The sequence below is a fragment of the Battus philenor genome, unplaced genomic scaffold, assembly GCF_028537555.1.
Source record: "Battus philenor isolate CCGP_79_NKW_IND1 unplaced genomic scaffold, ilBatPhil1.0.hap1 SCAF_9, whole genome shotgun sequence".
Classification (NCBI taxonomy): domain Eukaryota; kingdom Metazoa; phylum Arthropoda; class Insecta; order Lepidoptera; family Papilionidae; genus Battus; species Battus philenor.
In genome coordinates, this window is record NW_027181759.1 from 6,564,056 (window position 1) to 6,586,615 (window position 22,560).

Below are 22,560 nucleotides of genomic sequence, written 5' to 3' on the forward strand. Positions count from 1 at the left end.
ATTGCATGCTCTGGCGCTTGTCGACTGAACAATAAACTCCGTGTGTTTTCTCTTTAACTTCACGTAATAGTGTCAATAACCAACTTTGAAATGACTTTGTTGACGTCTGAACCACATTTTAAAGCCTCTGTTTAGTGTTACCATAAAAAAATAATCGGAATAAATTTATTTTTGAAAAATATTTTTTTCTTATAAAGGCTTTAAAAAGGTGTAAGCTCATTTGTCAGCAAAAATCTTTAAAGCTTTTAAGTATATTTCCAATCAACCTGTATAAAGCGATCACTCTGAAATATATAACATGTATGTATATTCACCCCATTTATAACTTATACATCTGTAACCATGCAACCATCCATCACCTTGTATATGAAAATTAATCCTTATTGGCCTTGGACACTCCATAATTAGAGAACGACGCTATCGATTTCATTCACATTTCTTTAAAAAATCCTTAAAAATAAATGGAAAGGTCAGTTGTTAAGTGCTTGTGGCTTCAATCTTGAAAAACTGTTTTATTCACAGGGACAATTGTATGTCTCCTTGATGCGGACCGCGCAAGAGCAATCAGTGTGGCAATGTTTCGGTGAACCCAATGATGTATTAATGATGGTGATATTGTCAAGTTAAAAAAAAAACCATCAACTTTATTTATTTACACACCAGAAAAAAGAATTAATAATATTGTGTACCAATAATCGTACCGTGCTTTTCTCACTGGCTTTGATGTTTATTTTTAAAGATTTAAATCATGCATTGCTAAGACATGATGTCTGTCAGCTAGTTTTACAGAAATGCCCATTTTTTGTTTGATTCCACGTTGTATTAGTTGATTCAATCATGAAGGTAATTTAATTCTTTCATTTATTTTTATTATTCACGTCATATTTACAAATACATAAAAACAGAACCTTTATACTTATTTTTTTATAAAAGTCAGATACTTCTAGTATTTTCGCTTTAATGTCAAAGTTTAATTTGACTTATATATTTGTGATTTATTTTCGGCAAATACATAAAAAAAATAATATATTAACAATAATAGGTTTGCTAGAATTTGCTCATTTCTTTTTCAGCGACACAACACAGCGTTAAAATAATTTCAGTATAAGCTTTTATAGCCTTTGAGTCAACTTCTCATTTAATTGCAAAAGGCGTCTATGAGCTGACTTGATGGTGAAGATGATGATGAATGAAGTTTTACAGTATTATAAAGGACGCAGCTTAACGATCGTTTTGTGTTAATACCTGCTACTCTTACTACGACTTACTTAATTCCGTGAAGTCATTAAAAGAATTAATTATGCATCCTCTAAGACTTAAAGAATGTAATTGGTTTTTATTATCTATAATTACAATTGAAACCAAAGGTTTGATGACTGACATTGTCTTTGGAACAATTAACCGTTTCTTCAGGAAAAGCAATAAAACAATGTAAATGCTTACGTAAGGTTGTTTTTTAACCACATTAAAAATATTCCTTGATATTATAGACCTTTTTTTGGAACCCGTTATGTTCTCAAGAACGTGGAGTAATTGGTGGCTTCTATTTTATAATATGCACTATACACATAATTATATTTATATACACATAATTATAATATGCTGAGGCTAATATTATTTTAGTCGTGCTAATCTTCCAAAATTTGGGGTTCCATGATCAACTAAAAAACCATTACAATAATAATGTAAAACACTGTATTTGTTTGTAATTAATTAATAATTTATGAAGAATGATTAACGTATGCAACACCAACACTTTTACAAAAAATAATATTACATATAAATTATTTTCCTTTATTATAGATCCCCAGTTAATGACACGATTGATCTACAAACTTTTACTTTTTGACAGTTTTATATTTTATATTGAATTATCTAAAAGTTTGTATTCAACTAGACGGTTATGATTAGTAAAGGAGGTGCAGGAGACAGAAATCAAATAATTTTATCTTACTCAAATTAACAAGCATTTAGTGTTACAAACACGAGTCTACGTGCGTTAAAATATGACGACGCTTCAATTCAATTTGCCATCGGCTGGACTTTATCGTTTACTTTCGTTCGTCTACGTTTGCCCTAATCACTTCGTTTTCGTAGACAAATCTCGAGCATAACTCTCTCATTCGCTTGTTGTACTATGAGCTCAGCAACAAGGCCCGAAGTAAGAATATATATATAACACAGTAAACTTTAGAAGTATTGTTTATAATGCGCCATGGGCAATAGTGACCATCCGTTGCAAAAAAACTGTTATGGCGGAGCGAGGCTGCCTTGTGCCATTTGTTACTAATATACAATAGAAAGGCATCACAGTATAACCCTCCTATATAGGGTATATAGCTTTAATATGGTGAACATAAAGCTCATTTGTTAGCGAAAACATTTAAACTTATTTCCAATCACCGATAAAATGATAACTATGAAGTATGTAATATTAATTTATTTTGTCTATTGGAATGCGACAAGCTAATAACTTCTGGCAGTACAAAGTCTGTAGAGACGGATTTCATCATTAATGTCCGCCATAGTTCCCCCAATCAGAAATCCGGCAATCACCAATAAATAATTTTAAGACGTAGTATTCCGATTTAAAAACGCGTCCCTTACTAGTCATTAGGCTATTTATTATTTCTGAAACTATTAATTTTATGAAAAGGGTGTACATACATTAACCTACGGTAAATGAGCTAAACAGTCACTCCTTTAAAGCTTTTACACTTAAAATAAACCACTGTATAATTTACTTTGCAGTACGATCATTAAGGAAAGTAAAAGATTATGTTTTTCAAAATGTTAGTTATGTTGTTTTACCTTCTTTTTTGAGGGAGAAGATTTCTCCTAGTCGTTCGTCAATTCAACAAAAACAATAAACTGCACTAAGGTAACATTCAATTTATCACCATTTAAACATAAAAAGATGGTGACGCAAACTTGTTGTTTAATTTTATTTTTAAATTTTGCTCGGAGCAGACGTTGCTAAATTAAAGAAATCGGTTTAGTTTTTAACTTTCATTATCTTATTGGATGCATTTAGAAACTACTTACTAACTTTGGATAGATTGTTTTTAATTAATTAAATAAATATGTAATGGAATTTTTTAGTTTTTTTATGGCATACGGAGACCTACTTCATAGTCGCTCCACGAGTCATGGAATTCCCGTAGACTAATGAAATTAAACGACATAACCTAGCGAACAGGCGTGACGAAAATGTGGTGGAAGCCGTCTTAGAACAGATAGCCGTTGGAGCCTTAAGGTTCTAGTGTGGAGACCACGAAACTTCAGTGTAGGACATCCACAGCTTTGTATGGGGACATCGTACGCTGCACTACCTTAGACAGACGACCTAATATATTTTAAAATTAAATATTGTTTACTATCAGTACCTGCAAATCTTGTCTGAAGTTATTAGTTTTATTCCAATAGATACAAGAAATTTGGCAGAATGACCACTTTATACATATATCAGCACTTTAACACAGAACCAATGACTTTGTATAACGTATTTGAATATAGTTTACTTATTATAATAGTATGTAGTTTTTTTTAATGATAAATGTATTATAAGTAATCCAATTTCAACATCTATGTCTTGATATCGGTCGATAGTGGTTATCCGGAAGAAATTCCCGTAGCCATAAGACCGCCTTAACCATTTTTAGGCATTCGGATGTGATCTGTCCGGTTTTTTTCCTCCCAGCACAATGTGATGTTGTTACGCTTGTGACTATTGGAGATGATAGTGGAATGGTAACCGTAAATTAATAATAAACAAATCATTTTCTTATACAATATGAACAATTCAGTTGTTACCTTATATACAGGCGTAAGATCACTGAGAAGTGACATCAACTGAATTGATGGAGGATTCTGGTCCATCAGTGGATGACATATGGCTGAAATGATGGTGTATACACAAATCGTGTATTTAAAATAGTCTTCGATATAATATTTTAACCAATTATTATTTTTTTGGTTGTTAAGCTTATCTGTTAATATGTTATGATAGCAACATTAACAGCGCACATATAATCAGCTGTTTATTTCACGCTCTCATTGTTATAACGAAACAATGCTCTTGTGTCATTTATTTATTATTTTATTACTCTCGGTGATTGTCTATGTTATGTATACAGTTGTCTACAAATTTTCAGTCCTTCGAGAAGGTTCGCCATAGTTGTTTATGACAGTGGTTGATGTCATCAGGACGATTTAAATTGGATCTGAAGCGACCACTTTGAATTCTATGTATAACTAAGAGATTTCTACTTTTTGGGTTACTTTATTCTGTGAAAAATTAAAATAATAAATGTTTTTGACATGATATACTTTTGTGGACATTAAAGAATTGTAAAGTATTTACAAATAATACAGAAATTTTCCACCAATCAACAATTATTTTAAATCATAAAACATCACAAAAACGTCTAAACGAATGCACCACAATCAGGTTGCGTGTTAATCCGGTTTGAAATGTACAACCTTGGAGCAGAAAGCAGAAGCTCCACAAAAAAAATGTTAATATATTTATATATACCCAAACTAAATAAAGTACTAATCGTTTAATAAAGCCAAGTTTTATTTTTTTATTATTTAATGAAACAAGCTGCTAAAATTTACTGTAAGGTGTCATTATTTTTTTTAGTGATTCATAAAGGGTTATGATATGTATCTTTAAATTACATTTAAACTAAATGAAACTAAATAATTTTTTAAAAGTAGATATTTACAAAGAAATCTACGAAACTAAATTAAATTGAGAATATGGTATGATCTCTTATAAATATCGGATTACTAAACTATACAATGTTTTATTAAAAACACAAATATCACATAATTTGGATGCTAATATCAATGTTTTAATGTTTATGATTTGACTACAGTACACTTTATATTTTTTTATCGAATATCCGGCTCTTTTTTTTTTCTGGAATGCTACTTCTTCATGCATGCATTATACTATTTTACCATGTGCTGAACATTTCCATAAAAAAGACGCAATTATTTTAAAATGCGCGTAGGGAACGTTTTTATAGACGCTCTTCGTTCGAATGTTTAATATCTACAGCAAAATATATGTCAATCACGTAAATAAAATATCAGCATAAAAAAACTATACCATTTTGATAAAAAGTAATTTCGTGTGAATATTAATTTACAAAATTTCTAGTGTCTGTTATGTGTTTTTATAATATTATCTAACTCTTGTCGAGTCGGTGTACAAATTGAAATGATGGTTCTCCAAATAAATTACACAATTGCTTACGACAAACGTCTACTGCAATGAGACTGCGAGTCGCTTCGCGTGAAGGTTACCACGGTTCATCAACTGCTTGTCACAAAAACTATTAAATGTTGCTCAACTTGTAATTTTTTGGTGTTTTCTTATACGTTCCATTTATTTTACATTACATGTTTCCTTAGTCATATCATTATACATGGGACTTAAAATGAGTTACTTTGCAATTTTTTTATTAATTAAACGAAATGAGTACACCACATTTAATATACATTTTTTTCCTTTTAAGCCATGGCTGTTATATTATCAAATTACTTAGTACTTGATCGTACAAAACTGTTACGTGATGAACTGCGTAAATTTTGTAATGAGGAAAAACAGAGGGAATATATTAAAAAATAAAAATCTGACCGCAACTCATACCTCAAACAAATTATGCAATTAAACGACATTGAAATAACAATTGGCTTCTGGAGAAGTCATACCTACTTTTCAGTTAAATCCGATTATACCAATATTATACCGTTTTACTATCGACGTAGATAAATTTCCTTATATAATATCAAAACCTGATGTTCTGTTCGTGGTTTGACGACCAAGCTTAGTTACGAAACATACTCAGTCGAAAAATATGTCAATTTATAATTTTAATCATAGCGAGATTAGTTTATTTTGACATCATTATATACTACGAGATACATCTAAGGGGCAATGCTGCTTATATCAATAAGATTTTTGTTTCAGAAGAGAGTTGTTTAATGCCAAAAGACTGTCTTAGAGCAAAATGTATTAGAATATATATAAAAATAGTGATATACATAATAAAATAGTGATATAGATAATAAAATAGTTATAATGATGCATACAGAGCTATTAAATTAATAGGCAATACATTTTAAAGGTCAAAAAACATAAACTAGTAAAAAGCAACTACAGCGTAAAAGATTTTTGTAATAATACAGCATGCAAATAAATTCCTCAAACAATTCCATTAAGTTATAAAAATAACCGTCTGGGTTTGTATTAAGTTCTCTTTAGATTAGAACACGTTTGGAACCCTCGTAGTCGTATGTTAAGTTGAACGATGTGACTACAGGGGTACTCGTATTATATTATAAGTTTTTATTAAGTTGGGCTCTGACATTCTTTTATTGACGTACGTGAATTCAAACACGAAAATAATGTGAGTATAAAAATGAATAAATAGGTCGAAATTATAACTTAAAAACAAGCGCCTAGTTTTAATATTTTGTAGTTATCTTAAAATGGCATATATATAGACATATAGATATCTCTTTACAAGATATAGATTCTCTTTATAATAACTAATTTGAGATGGCCACTTCAGGGTCTTCTGTGGTCTCGAGCCATTTCATTACTTATTTTCCCCATTTATCGTAAGTTCTGTGCATTGATATATTTCTCGAAGTAGAGCAGTGAAATCGTCACATTGATAACTTTGTTAGCCAGTTCTTCCCAAACAGCTTAAGTTGCTGTAGTTAAAAATTTCTAAAAATAATTCAATTGAGTTGTTCCGTTGTTAGTGGAATCTCATTAAATATATTGCATTATTTATGCCACGTAGATAATGTATTCTCCATGGACAACGTGTACAGTGTCATTAAATGGCCTTATGGTAAGCTAAGTAAATACAAGCGGCACAAACTCGTGTAACGCGTTTTACTGACGTTATGACGATAATTCAATAAATTAGCATTCATAATGTAACAATTATCATCTCACGATTTCTTCTAGAAGCAATAGAAGTTTCAACTATTTGTTTAGGTAAATATATAAGTATATAAACTGCTTAAGCATACAGGCAACGAATACTATATAAAATATACTTATTCTACGCACAAATAAAATAACGGATCGAACCATACCGACAATTATTATTCCCATATTTTCGTACGCGAAAATTATAAGGAGAAAAAATGGAAAAACTGTAAGGAAAAGGGCAAGAGGCAAATTTCTTTTTTCTTGTATAAACCACAGACTAAATTAATACACAAATATCTGTCAAACATATGACTCGATAATCATGAGAATGGTTACTTGTAACATCTTCCAGTTTATGAAATAGAAAAAAAATTGTAACTTCTCGTTCATTATTAAGGTATTAAGTTAAGAAATAAAAAGATCACTTTTAAGTTTTATTCCAATTTTCTTTTGGACTGAAATAGACTAGAAATATGTCGCGATACGACATCCATCTAGGCAGCTAGTTATTTAAAAATATCCGCAATGCTTGCTTACGAGTTTTTTAAGGGCTAGTCAGTACATTAGTAATTTACGTCTTCATGAAGGACGTAAATATTTACCTATTTATAAATTACTTATGATATATTGAAATGAAATATGCAACACATTTATACTTTATTAAATATTTAGATCTTGCTACCGTTAGTACATATTATTTGAGCAAATATATAGCAATTGTGCTTTATTTAATTTCCATATTTATCCATTTCAGTCATATAGACTATACAACGGAATTTTCAAGATTGTTGACAATAATTACACACAATAAATACAATGTATTTATAAATAATTTAAACAAATCATTAATGTAACCGGTTTTTACATATAAACGCAGAACTTTATAAAATCGTTTGCATCCTTTTCTTGCTTATATAAACGACTTGAACATTTTATTTAACAATAAATACAGTTATAATTAAAAACATTTAAGTTTTTTGAAAAAAAAACTATAGGAAATATGCATTTTTGTAATGCTTTTTATGTAATGAAAGCTACGTTGGTTTTTTTGAACTGATATATGTTAATCCGGGGTAACTAAGATCATGATGAGAATGCAGTTTGGCCTCCAAGTCAATTATTTCAAGTACGCGGGCTATATTACCGCGAGGTTAATGTTTGTACACATATTTTGGCTTTAGGTTGCTCTCCATATGAAAGTTCTTGGATAAAGTTATCAATATCAAATAATTTTATATCTGTATCACTGAAATAGGATATTTTAGCATCTAAACCTCTAGAATTTGACCTTTTTAAACTTTCATTGATAAAGGGGACTAAGATAGCCAAATACCTTTTTACGTGAGTTAAATCAACGATTGGCAAATGGCTTATTTGAAATAGAAAGAAAGATAACTAGTGAAATTGCGGTCAATACGAAGTCGAAACTAAGTCGTAGGTTTCTTTGCATTTGATTATAAAACCATCACAAACTCTAATTATTATTAATAATATTATTAATTACGAAGAATTCGTAACCAGTTTCTATTGCCTATATATTTATAATTTTTAAGCCTTTCATTCGGAAATAGTGCGACTTAAATCTTTATATAGTTGCTTCATTACGATAATATTTGAACCTTCTTTACTACATATAATATATATTAATTTATTTTAATATAATATGCATACATTTAAAACCAATTAATTAACTTGTATTAAAAATCATGTTTAATTACAAAATCTTGTGCATCATTTTTTCAATTGTCTACTTTTCAGTGGTTCTGGAATGCTGCAAAAATAAATTCACTCATTAGAAAATAAACGATAACAAATGTAAAATTACTCCTAAATCATGTAATAATCTCATCAATATCATGGACAAACAAAATTATTAAGCACACAAGCGTTCATCTTCTTTACTTACAATAGCATTTAATATACTGGCATCTACGTATTCGTATCTTGTTACCTTTTCTTAGAAGGTTAATGTGTTTTCCTGGACAGCGATACATAGCTAAACTGGTTTAATTTATACAAGTTATATTACAAAAATGTGCATTTGTACTTGAGAGTCACATATTACAACAATGTAACGTGTTTAGTTTTAGTACGAAGTGTTATAACGACGAAGTTAATTTCTCTTATAGACAAAACAAGGTTGTTTAAAACAATGTAAAGTAATAAATGACAGAGTGTAATCATAAAAATGATAATATACAGAATACATAAAAAGATTTCTACATTTGTGTTGATGAGTCAGTGTTACGTTTCGTATTATAACGCCAGCGCCCTGAGCGATATATAGACAACGCCAAATATATATATATAGAGTTCAGAGGAAAAACATCATCAGAAAACTTATATATCCTTGAAATATATAAATATAAAAAGAAAAATTGAGGATAACAAAGAACAATGAGAAATGATTTTCCTATTGTAGTTGTAGATCTCAGTTCAAAATTTTCCAGACGTTTGTGCGAATTTACGAGAGTTTTATTTATACACTAGAAGAGTCAAATGAATGTTTTATTTGTTCTAACACACGATTAGTAATATTTTTATATATTAAATCTATTAATAACATTATTTAAACATTAACAATGGCTGCAGTTTGAAAGAAACTGCGCCCTTAAACTGAGTCACATAACGATTTCACCTGGCGACGCAACCAAAAACAACAAAGCTTTCTCGAATCTCGATTGTGTGGAGAATGTACGTTCAATTACAGTTTATCTACGCAATTTCAACTGGTTTAGGTGGCTAACAAAAATATTTTTTACACAAGTTTTAACAAGTCATTAACTTTTTTTCTCGGAGTAAATCTATTTGTATGAACACAATGCTTCGACTTCAGCAAGGATTAGTTATCTTTGTGATGCTTTATCATAGACGATTACTGACACAGTCGAGAAAAGTAATTAAAAAAAAAATTGAAAACAATATTTAGTTAGAATTTACTGTCTTAAGTAATATTTTTACAAGGATAATCCATGGCGACAAACAGAACAAACCTCTATCATTATGCCTTTGTGTTAAACGTAAATGAAAATGTGCGTGTGTATGTATATAAGACAAACCTAATAAATAATACTTTTGATTTAATTATATGTAATCGTTGATAGAATTTTTATTGAGATAAATGTAATAATTTAAATAAGTTATGGAATCAAATAACACTACTTATTATTTACTGTCTAACAGTACAACTTCTTGCGCAGTCAATTTGTATCACAGCTGTGGCGTTCATAAACGTAAAGTTAAGGTAACAGAGACCACAGAAACAAAGCCAAATAACTATGATTAATCAATATCAATATTTCAGGTGTAATACCTCCTCTGCTGGACAAAGCTCCGCCCTCCAATAATACTTTGTAGGTTGGCGTCTAACACTGCCCTCGCTGGACCGGTTTCCACTCCAGAACCTTAAAGTCACAGCGATGGCCTATCCATTTCAACTGGCCAAGTCGTAGAGTAATAATTGATCGATTATTTTCAATCGTCTATGAATCTCTTCATTCATAGTATATACATTTATATATACACATATATATATATTTATATATTTAACACACTATTTTATGATGAGGAAAAAATGAGAATCGAATCAAAAACTGACGTCGAAAGACTCTCCGGGAACTTACCACTCAGTGAGCACAGATGATACATAAAAAATAAGTACCAGCATTACCGCCATGACGCGAACAGTAGTTTAAAATAACGTTGATGTCATGATTTCCTAGCTGATTAATAAACGGCATCATCGACTCATTCGCTATTGAAATGTATACATGTTACCCGACAGCAGCGATGATCTGTCTGGTAGTCCACTCGGGGTTCGATCATGCCTTTGTTCTCCTTGTATTAAGAACTACGACAAATACAGACGGAATATTCGTTACGCATATGTTGTTAATAGCATATGTTTTTAATTTATTTTTTGTTACTCATTACGGAGTCTTTTCGGTTCCCACCAGTTTACCATCAAAATTATATAAATTATTTGTTTCTCCAATAGACTTCGTACTAGTCATTGGCCTTTTGAAGTTTAACAGACAAATATGAAAAAGTATGACTTACATATTTCACAGTGATCACATTATATATAAGTTTAATGTCGTAATACAAAAACAACGATTACTCACTAAAATAAGTTTTCTTTATCACACAGAAAGACTTTAATAATAATGTGATTATATTATCATTGTGTTCCTTTATGGTACACGCTATTTTTTTGTTTGATAACATCATTACGCGCCTTTTTTTTTGGGTTTCATTGTCGTCGAATGTTTGGCAGCCAGGGTCAAGTGTTTTAATTTACTATGAAATTTTAAAAGAAAAAGAAAAACAATGTTTTTATCACAATTTTTCCTTTTTTATTTTTCATAAGTATCTTCTTTCACAAAGCTGTAGAACATCCAAACGGCATCTAATATGAAAAAGCCTCAACGATAAACCACTTTTGTGTATTTATTAGCTTCGAATACATGGACTTAACGGTAGTTAAAATTTAATGAACATTACACGCAAATTATTTTTTATCATTTCGGCTGCTTGACGTTCACCGATGCTGAACATAGGCCTCCATCACAGATTTTCTCTTAGAACAGTATTCCATCGACCTTAATAAAGTCATCTGTCTTAGTTATATTTATTATGTGGTATATACTAAGTATTGCTAGTAGTTTTGATTTATGCAGAAATCGTGTGGAAAGGTTAGTGATTTATTATGATGGATTTATTTTTAAGCCATTTAACTCTCTTAAAACAGAGGTAATAAATGAAAATTTTGTGTATACGCCGATAGACCGGTTAAAAAGAACAACAAACATACATGTACATCATGAAGTACTTTAGTACCCTATTACCTTTCTATAGCGAATAAATTTGTTATACTATTTCCATTTTATTTATATAAGACACAAAAGAGAATTCGTAATGTATGCTTTTACAATCATAAAACTTAAAATATTCGTTCTTTTCAGTTTTACAACAATAACACTTGTAAAGAACTTTTTAAATTCATGAATAAATGTTTAATTTCAACAATACTTCGTTAGATTTAATTTGTATAAAAAGGGTAATATACGTAACATGCTATATCCGGAGGATATAGGTACACTGATATTAAGTCATGTAAAAAACAAAAGCAAATGCTTACATTACTTTCATTAAAGCCATTCGTTCACTTTCTAATTATAATGTCCCCTCTAAGTTAGTGCAAAAAGTATTAGGTGAAAATAGCCTAACACGTTATGTACGATTGATGATTATAAAACTGGTTCCGACTTCGACACATGACATTTTTTCAAATATCAAACTATCACAAAGTGAAATCAATTTACAGAGAAATTAATTCATATCACTTCGTTTTTTATCTGTTACTTTTTTGTTATAATTGGTTCACATTAAGTTGTTACCATTTATAATTTTTCCAATTTATTAATGTCTTAACGGCGGCTGTCACAATGTTCTCAAAGGGTTATTAAATATGTAATTAAAAATAATTATAGCATTGATAATAAGTTGTTATTAAAAACCCTTATTGAATAATAGATACTATAAGAATTATAACTGTTTTACTAAATCAGTTAATTCCAAGCCTACATTCAAATAGGCTACCATTACGATTAATTTAAACTACTTGTTAAATGATTTAAAACGAACTTTCTAAAGTGTGCATGAAAGAGAGAAGAAATGATTTTCAAATTACGAATGATACATAAAATTATTCTTAAATGTATTTGTAAACCCTTTTTATATCTTTGTAACAAAGCGAATATATTTTAATTAACCTAGATTGCACATATCATATTATATGTTTATTTGCATACCAATAAACTTAATTTGTGGATGATTTCATAGTTTAACTTTTTATTGAATTTGCAATACAGATGGCACAAATTGGAAAAAAAAAACAAACACATTACGCGGAATTACTCGTTTATTTCAATCAAAGTTTCAGTCACGTTCATTCAACATGCGTACATTTCATTTTTATATATAAAGTCTAATCTAACATAATATTGTATCATTACCTTTAAATATATTCTTACAGTGTAACAATTAGTATTTGGCTCCACTAAACAAAATTTTCGGACTTATTTAAATATCATTGGACAGATCCATCGTTTGTTTAAGTTTTGCCGCGATTGTTCTTGTCCAGTGGGAAAAAAACTAAAATAAATATTTTTGGATGTTTATATGGTAGTTAACTTAAACAATAGATTGGAATGTTAACATTGTGCAGCGGATGCGGTGTTTAGCAACCAGTCCTCGACCTTTCGTCGTGCGGTACTCGGCGACGCGGTGCTTCTCCGGCACGCCTATGGCTCGTCGTGTTGCAAAAAGCTCGCGTAATCACTACATCATTCAAATACTCTTAAACATAAACTAAAAATGTATAAAGCTATCTACATTGCGCGTGTTCACTGGGAAGACCTCGAGGTCAAGGTAACTTGAATATTTGGTAATGTTAGTCATCAGTCCTGTCGTAGCGAAGTCTGTTCGTCCGTGACGAGGCTACGATAACTGTAGTGAGGACTAGGCTAGTAGATGCGCGAAGGCCAGCAACATCAGCGAAGCGCCCACAGCAGGCGCGGTGGCCGCCCTGTTCTGCGGCGGCGTCAGTGGCGTCACATCAGGGCTGAATATGTAGCTCTTAGTACCGGTGTGCGACTTTAAGATCCTGTAGTTAACTTCATCAGGAGACACTTGGTTTTTAATAAAATTGTACAGCCTGTTAATCACAACGTATATATTACCGCTGTCGTCGAATGTGAAACGGTCGACCCATTGGATATAATTAGGATCTCTGGCAATTGTACGTTGACCGACGCGGAAGTCAGTTGTAGTGTTCCATTCCGCAATAGTCGAATTTCCAATGAGGCCGAAAAATAATGTACCTGCCGAATCCATCTTCATGCCGTCTGTTTGTGACGGCTTTGTACCAAGATCTCTGATGTACGGTCGTATCGCTCCATCGCTTTTTGCCGAGAGCGATTCATTTCGTAAAATAGAAGCATTGATTGCATATAAATGGTAACTCGATAAGGGTGTGTAATACACGGTTCTATCTACATAGCCTTCTTCAGTTAAAAATTGAGGACCGAGAGCAATGCCGTCGATGTTTACTGGAAGGTTAATTGTTGTGCCATTAATGCGGAAAATCGCTGCCTCAGGCACTGACAACATTGTTTTGCTGTCCCGAATCTTCCAAGATTTTTTGTCGCTTCTACGGAAAACGATGACACCCGGGTCAACAGCACTGTTATCTGTAATATAGGCATAATCACCATCACGATTGTCCACGACGAGATCATTTAGGTATGACGTCGTTGCGTTAACTGTTTCCGGTGGCAGCGGTATACGCTCCAGTTCATTTTTACCAGTTTTCAAATCTATCAAAACAATCGAGGGTGGGCACTTCGTATCGGGTTTTTGAGTGAGCGTACCAATTCGTCCATTGTCCAATATCCACATAATCCCATTACGATCGATTTCGACATTTTGCACGAATTGCAAAGCGGCACAATCGCCAAGAGCGTTGGCACTCCAGCTGGGGAACGGCTTAAGCTTCGGCGCCGTGTCTACTTGTTGCACCGGTATTGTAGCCAGCGTCGCCGGCACGCCGTCCAGCATCCTCGGCAACGTCAGGAACAGATTTTCTCCGTAGAAATTTATTCCAGAAATAAGAACGTTGCGGGGTATGTATCGGCTCGTATTTAGGTAAGCTTCGCGGTCTGCCGGGGAGGCCCATTGGAAGTCGATAGCGGTCCATTCGTATATCACTCGAAACTGTTCGCGACGCGCGGCAGGGGCGCGAGCGGGTTGGGTTGCGTCTTGTGCGGCCGCGGCGGCGACGACGGCGAGTAACACCAGCGGGAGCATGGTTCGAGACAGCGTGCGGCGCGAGCGGCGCTTGCGATGCGACTGACGCCGGAGCATGCCGTGCACTTCGCCACCACTACCAGCCCGCCGTCGATACGCGCCCGACGCCCCGCTTATCACATGTTTATACATCAATAAAAAGAACAGCAATGTTATGCGTTAAAATTATCACACTTTTAACATATTTATAGTGTATCTTTATTGAGATACATACAATCCAATCCCGTACGCGGCAAGGGTGAATCAAGGTCACACCTCACCCCGCCCAGACAGAGGGACCGGCAGTCTGCTCGCTTCGTAAGGGGTGCATTGAATCGATCAGGTCTAAGTTGCAAAGTTCCGCGTGTGAACGTAAGAACATATAAGTACTAATGTTACACATACACGCAAACTACCACACGCAACGTGGTTAACTTCTCGCTTTATATAATTCCAAAAACTATATGCTAACTGCTTCCTCTTTTGATGTAATTTGTCTGATCATTATTTTCTAAAAGTTAAATAATATCTTCATAACATAAAAACGGCTTTAATTTATTTATCATTTTATTTTTCATTACAGCCATTGGAATGTAAATAATTAATAACACTATTTCATATGAAGATATTAGATATTTGTTTAGATAATTGAAAGAAAATTTTACATTTCTTACATTGCTGTCGGTTCATTATTTACTCTAACTTGTATTATCCTCATCAGCCCTACAATAGACATGTCACGGATTTGTTTTATAGTTCAAACTACCTGATTACTGTTTACTTAACATATTATCTGTGTTGGTATTATAACAACAATTAAAATAATGTATTCACTGCACAGTTAGTCATTATGGAAACTGGTTTTTGGACCCTTGAGTCACGAGTACACATTTGTATTCGATAACGGTCTGATACTAAAGTCCGAACATGTCATTGTATGTGAAGCCATTCCAAAAATACATTTTACGAATAATTATTGATAAATCAGATTATAAATAACTAAGTTAAATCTTTCTAACCTTTTTTTTCATTAATGATATCTTGACAAATATAATTATTAAGTCCGACTCTGGTGTTTAGCCATTAATTTGAAACAAAAGCATACGATTTTTTGTAACTCAATGTATTCGCGATAAATTACATTAAATCAGATATAACCGTGGCTAGCGAGCAACATGTTATTTTTGAAAACTCGTAGGTATATAATTTAAAAGATAATTATTAATTAATTAGTAAAATGTACACAGTTTTGATACTACCTCTATTTTCCAAAGAGTTGGGAGGACACCATTCACATTAATAATATATTTTCTTTTTACACATGGAATGCAGGCTTTATATGCATTCTCTACCTATTAACCCGGGTATTTTATTTACTAAAGTGCGCCGTTCAAAAATAGTCTTCATGTTATATGAATGTGATATAAGTTCATATTAATATTAGATATGAGATCAAACATATTTAATAAATACATATAATCCCAATACTTCTTCTTTTTCAGCTGAATCCCGCTGCAAGGCATAGGCCTTCCCCAAAAATCGCCATGCGGACCAATTCTTTACATCAAAAAATTAATAAAATGAGTACAATCTTTTAAAAAAATGCTTTTTAATAAAATTTTGTTGTTTTAATGAAATTAAATTTTTCGGCTCTTCCGAGTGATAATTTTGCTGACGTCTGTCATAGAAGATCAGTGACTGCGTAATGAACTTTGGGAATTTTAATTTTACTTCCTTAAACAACTTTTAATGCAGTCGAGGATTTTTTAAAATATTTTTTTAAGTGACTAAATATTCATAAAAAAAGCATTGCAACTAAAATAAAACTATCGAATTTTTAATTATATCATTATCATTTTAATAGGACCTCCACTGTAGGACAATTGCGTAGACTTCTAAAAGGACAAGTTGGAAGCGGTCTGTATCCCAGCGTCTTCCGACAATCATAAGAGTGTCTTCTGTGAATAAATAATAATAATTAATAAAAAGATAAATGTGATTTAAGTACTGTAAAATTGTTAGTGTGGCTATTGCGTTCCTTTGCGCATGTACATGAGGGTTTGTCAAATAAATAAGGTACGTTTATAAAGTTATAAGTAATAAGCAATTAAAAGGTAAAAATAATTTTATCTTTAATCCACATGCATACCTCATTTAATGTACGGGGGCCTATAGATCATCAGTTTTTAGGATAATATTGACGCTGTTAGCCTTGTGAGGCTATGACAGCTTTATCACCTCAGAGTTTGCGAGACGAAAACCTACGTCCTGAAAAAGAGCGTTTCTACTACCAGTGTGTTATGACGTTTTTTACCTCTCTTGTGCCATTTGGGTGTTATGTGACGTCTGTGAGTGGTACATTGTTCCCTCTTGTGTTGTTGAGGGAACCTTGGTTCATCGCTTCTACTATCCCCGTCATCACTTCTTTTGGAGTTCTTGAAGGATTCTTCTTCGTATTTTTTCTTGAGAATTTTTTTTAGTTAACAGTCATGCTTGGGTGTGTCTAATCCGCGTCTTTGTTACGACTAGGTTTTGGTGGCCTACCTCCTTAATCTTGTGAACGTCTTCTGATCCCTGGCGGGATTGGTGCCTCTTTATCGGGTACTGCGTGACGTGGCTTACGCTTTATTTTGGTACGTTGTGTAGTCTGGTATGTACTCGGCCGCATTGGCCACCAGATTCCGGGTGATGTACGGCGTCTTCGAAAGATCTTCTAGACGCCTTTCTGAAATGTTCTAACATATTTACCTTTCCTCTCCCACCTTCAATATGTTATAGCCTTTAACAACGTTATTGCAAACTGTGGCAGAGGAATCAAAACAACAGAGAGCAAGTACAATACGCGTAACTGCATATCTTTTAATTCTTTCCTTTTGACCACTTTTAAGTAGTTTTTTGGGTACTGCTTGCTCAGATCACTGGATATATTATCACCTTTGCAAGACTCAGGTTGAAGTGGCCAAGACATAGTGAATATTACACCCAATAATTTCCATTACGACCGGAAAGAAGTGATCTTTTTTCTGACAAAATAATAGTTAATACGAGTATACAAATAACTTAATAATATGTAGTAAAGTAATTAAAAAAAGGCTAATAACACCAGTTATTAAACAATCTGTATTTCTCTCTCCCTCTTTTCCCTCTCTGTCCACTTCCAAAGACAACCGCAATAATATTTTTTATCGTTCTATTTGCACAATTACAAATGCTTAGAACATGAATAACATGCTATTATAATAAGTTACCTTTTGTAACATATTGTTGTGAAACGATATTATTAAATATAAAATAAAACATTATTGCAATGTTTTAATTTGTTTGTGTTAGCAATAAATAACAGAGTTACTGTAGCACTAGGTATGTGTCAGTAAAACCTTCGTAGCCAGCAAACACATTGATATACATATTGATGCCATAGCATTGTTGTACATTATGAACTGAATACTAAATACGATATATATTAGTCATATATATTAGTAATCATATCTAATCGTATTGATTGCGGACAATGTATCTAATTATTTGTACACGGAATTTGACAATATCTCAAATCAAAATTAGATTTAGGCAGTTGGAAGAATCAGCAGCAGTCATAGCGAGTGGAATAGATGGCAGTTAATCCCTTAAGGTTCTGGAGTGTAGACGCCGGCTTGGCAAGCTCTGCGTAGGATGTCCTCCGTCCGTAGAAGATGGACGTCCTGCGCTAGACGCTGGACGCTGGTCGTCTTCAAGCGGTTCTACTGAAAATCTATGGGAAACCCTTTGTCCAACTGTGGACGTCGATATTGATGTGTACATTGTAATCAATCTAAGATATCACATTAAATACAATACCTTCTTTAATTTTATTTTTTTTATATAATAAAGATTTGATTAATGAGTATTTAAGAGAAGTACTTTTCAAAGGACTTTTTTGTAGGAATGTTAAATCAACAGACGAACAGTCACGGATTTCACATTATATTACTTTTGAAATAGATTTCGTTCCACGACCCTCATACACCTAAAATATACAACAACATTACAAAACAAATTCCGCAAATATATAATTTGATCTCTAATACACGGTAATAAAAGCTACATTACGACAAACAATCGGCTTAATAAATTCAAAAGCAAATCGTGACCTCCAAACAAGAGGATCTTCCGTAGACATGACATGCAAGCTTGTTCTGACTGCATTTAGATTTAAATAACGTTTTCCCTTTGATTCCTATAGCCTTGTAGATGTAAAAGAATATATAAATAATTTGTATCATATAATATTAGAGGTAATGGGAAAAATATTGCAATTTGCATAAGCAACACAAATGGCGAAGGACTGTGAAGATTATATAGGCAAATAATGCACGTTATGTAAGGCTTAACAATCGCCATTAGGCTCTAAAGGTAAAATACTTTTAGCTTCACTGAAATATCACTGCTGCACATATGGATTTTGTTATTTCCGCGGGTGGCCACATATTTGTTCCTTCTTCATGGCAAGGAAAATAAAAGACAAATGCAAACAGTGATTATTAACAAAAAAAAAAGGTTTGACCTAAACACAATGGCAGCAACTATCTCATTGCTGGCGTTCAAACTCTAACCGGCGTTTCAAATTTAAATTCGAATTTGTAATATAATTTAACTTTATAATGTGTTGTTGTCATAGTGGATAACAATATAACACAGAACGTTCTTGTGTGAACACTACACTTTGTTATAGGTAGCTCTCTCTTGAGCTAAAGGACCACAGGCCACATTTTTTATACCTCTTTATATCTGTATTACAAAATATATAAATATGTAACTATTATCTATACAATGCAATCACAAACTGAGTTTTCAATAGTTTAGTTATATAAATGGTACAGAGTAGATTATAATTTATGTAAATTATATATAATGTGTAATAGCCACATACGATATATTACACAATTTACACGTTCGTCGCGTGGCGTTTATGTATAAAAATCGGTGGTATATATCAAGAATATAAGTTAAAATACATACAATTACTATCTATACTATCGAAGTTAGTTACGTTTGACTCTTTAAAAGTACATTGTTACAAATCTCGTAAAGCTGTAAACTAATGGATAAACATTTGTTTGACAAGAAAACAAAACGCTGACGCTTCTTTACCATAGCATCTTATATATCTATTGGATCTAGTAATTTCTGTAGGTATTGTTTAAGTAAGAGGATTACTTTATAAGGGGGCTTCCACCTGATTCCACTTTCAATCAATTTTGTCTGTTCCAGTTCTTTTCTTATGGTGTTCTGAAGTGATTTCTGTAAATAATCTTACATGGATAATCTTCTTAAGTCGCACATCCACCACGTCGCGCTTTCCCAAGGCGCGGTACAGTGGTTTCGGTCGTAATACATGCGAAATTCGTAAAATAAAGTCTGTTTCGTGACTATTAGTATTATTTCGTTATAGCCCATAGACTCTCCCTGCAAGGCGTCGGCCTCCCACAGAGCTATCTCTTGGGGGATATACTATAATCGCCACGTCTGGCAGACTTGACTGGCTGGCTTGACTTGGCGATTGCGCTGTGGTATTATAGTATGCAAAAGACGCTGCTGTCCATCCTCTGGAAACTTGTTTATGAGCAATGGCAAATCTTTATAATTAATGCAAAAAACGTAAATTACATAATATTGCATCTCGGGAATCGAACCCGTGACCTGCGATCGAAATTCTTAGTCCTTACCACTGGGCTACTACTGCTCACTTATTGTTGTACTCGCTTAAAAACATTCTTTCTACAAAAGATCATCACATTTGATCGTTTTTAATAAGATTTTTTTCTTGAAGCAAGATTTTGATTTAACCATTGATATCTTAATAATTATAAAAAACCTGTATGCGGTGCCGTAACATAGCATAGCACTCCAGTCGAAAGGTAAGCGAATTGTGCTCGTATATAAATTTAATGTAGCGGCAATGACGGTAATCGGAAGTGTTTCTTTTTTGCTCTTAACAATTTATAACATCATGTTAACACGCATACCCCAAGTGTTGCGTTGGATTCCGAAAGTTAATAAAACGAATATTATGTTATTGTTATTCGTCGAAAAAACTATGCCATTCATTACAGTGTGACATTTTGTTTTCTTAGCTTTCTTTGTCGAAAGGAAACATGTCTGCTGGAACTTTGTAAGATAAAAAAATAGTTTCATTTTTCATTAATTCCAAGCCAAAATTCAATTATTACATTCATTTATATAGTTTAATTAATATATTTCATAATTTTTAGTGGACGGTCATTAGCTTACTGTTATTTATAAATTGACATACAAGTTAAATTGAAAACAATAACATTAAAAACGAAATAGCACAAGAAGTTCATTTTATTTAATAAACTCCTTATTTCTACATGTAAAGATAAAGCTTAAATGTCGAGAACCTTAGACTGTTCCATAAGGATTGATATTACGCAATTCTTATATTGACATAATTGCATGGCAATTTATACACTTGCGGGAATAATATTACAAAGGACTCCTGTCAAGTGTCCTGTTGTGACGGTTAAATGCGTCGTTCGTTGCGTCGTCGTTCATAAAGGCGAGTCGCATGACTAACAAGTCTGTTTTCTCTGCGCTTATTACGTCGATCAGTTGTTTTTTTTTTACCTGGATTAAACGGCTGTCCAATGGCATTTTCAGAATACGCCAGTGCTAAGGGACAGGTCAGAGGGCTTTTAAGGTAGCGAAGATCGATTGCTCCCTGGGAAACCTCGCCTCTTAGATCGCTTAGGCGGATGCTCCGTGGAAGTATCAAGAACTTGGCTTGTATAATATGATATTTGAATAATATCTGTTTAGCATCAACAAGGGCACTCGAGAAAACCGAACCTCACTTGGTCTGTTGTTACTACTCTGCTAATATTACCCCCACTAAGAGCGTTAGCGCTTAGTGAATAAGAGGTGGAAGAATCTCAGAAAGAAGAAATCCAGCAACTCTTCTATTTAGAACGATCGAAGGTTGTCAACCGCTGTGATACTGGAACCGACCTCGACACTGCCAAGGTCAATTGGTTTTTGAACGTGAAATGTTTTGTACAATGTCTAAGGTCATCCTATATTTTGGAAACTCAAGCACATGTCTCGGTCTCTGTATGTGCCAGGTGTAACTGTTTTTAAGCGTTGGCATCTACAATCAACGAGTTTGTGTATTGAGTGGTAGAATCAAAGTAATGAATCGATGCCAGTTTTAAGAAGTAGGCGATTCTTGGACCGTCGATTGAGGTGCGCATGTTAACATATCTATGCAACTCCAAGTGTGACAGCTACATAAGCTAAAAAATCGATGTTACCTTTCGAAACTTTAATTAAATTTCTTCAGTCGGGCCTCATGGCCATTTTTGCCATCTCTCGTGACATAAAATCATTAATAAAACAGCACGATTCATAAGTTTTGGTAGGTCAATTACAGATGTCGCTGTTACAGATTACTAATGTCATTAATGTATAAATGTTTAAAGTGACATCTATCGTTTATCTGTTATAATCAGCTAATATTACATTTGTTACATATAGCAAAATTAAAACAACCAGAATAATAAATATTAAAAAAATAACTGTTGTTGTTAAGTCATTGGTTTTTATATAAAATATTTTATATAATTAAATCTATGTCAAGTTTATTTTGTAAGAACTAAAAAAAATTTAATTCTTTGCCTATATCCCGTATGGTCTAGTGGCTAGGATACCTGGCTTTCACCCAGGAGGCTCGGGTTCGATTCCCGGTACGGGAA

The 22,560-nt window shown here is 32.9% G+C and overlaps 1 protein-coding gene and 1 non-coding gene across 2 annotated transcripts; one reads left to right on the forward strand and one right to left on the reverse strand.

Moving 5' to 3' along the window:
- Positions 1-12,866: 12,866 nt before the first annotated feature.
- Positions 12,867-14,977, reverse strand: LOC137932496 (dopaminechrome tautomerase-like). Its single transcript, XM_068776130.1, has one exon. It carries the CDS (start codon positions 14,960-14,962, stop codon positions 13,484-13,486), a length of 1,479 nt encoding a protein of 492 aa, XP_068632231.1. The 5' UTR covers positions 14,963-14,977; the 3' UTR covers positions 12,867-13,483.
- Positions 14,978-22,488: 7,511 nt separating this feature from the next.
- Positions 22,489-22,560, forward strand: TRNAE-UUC (transfer RNA glutamic acid (anticodon UUC)). Its single transcript has one exon. It is a non-coding gene; the product is annotated as a tRNA-Glu (tRNA).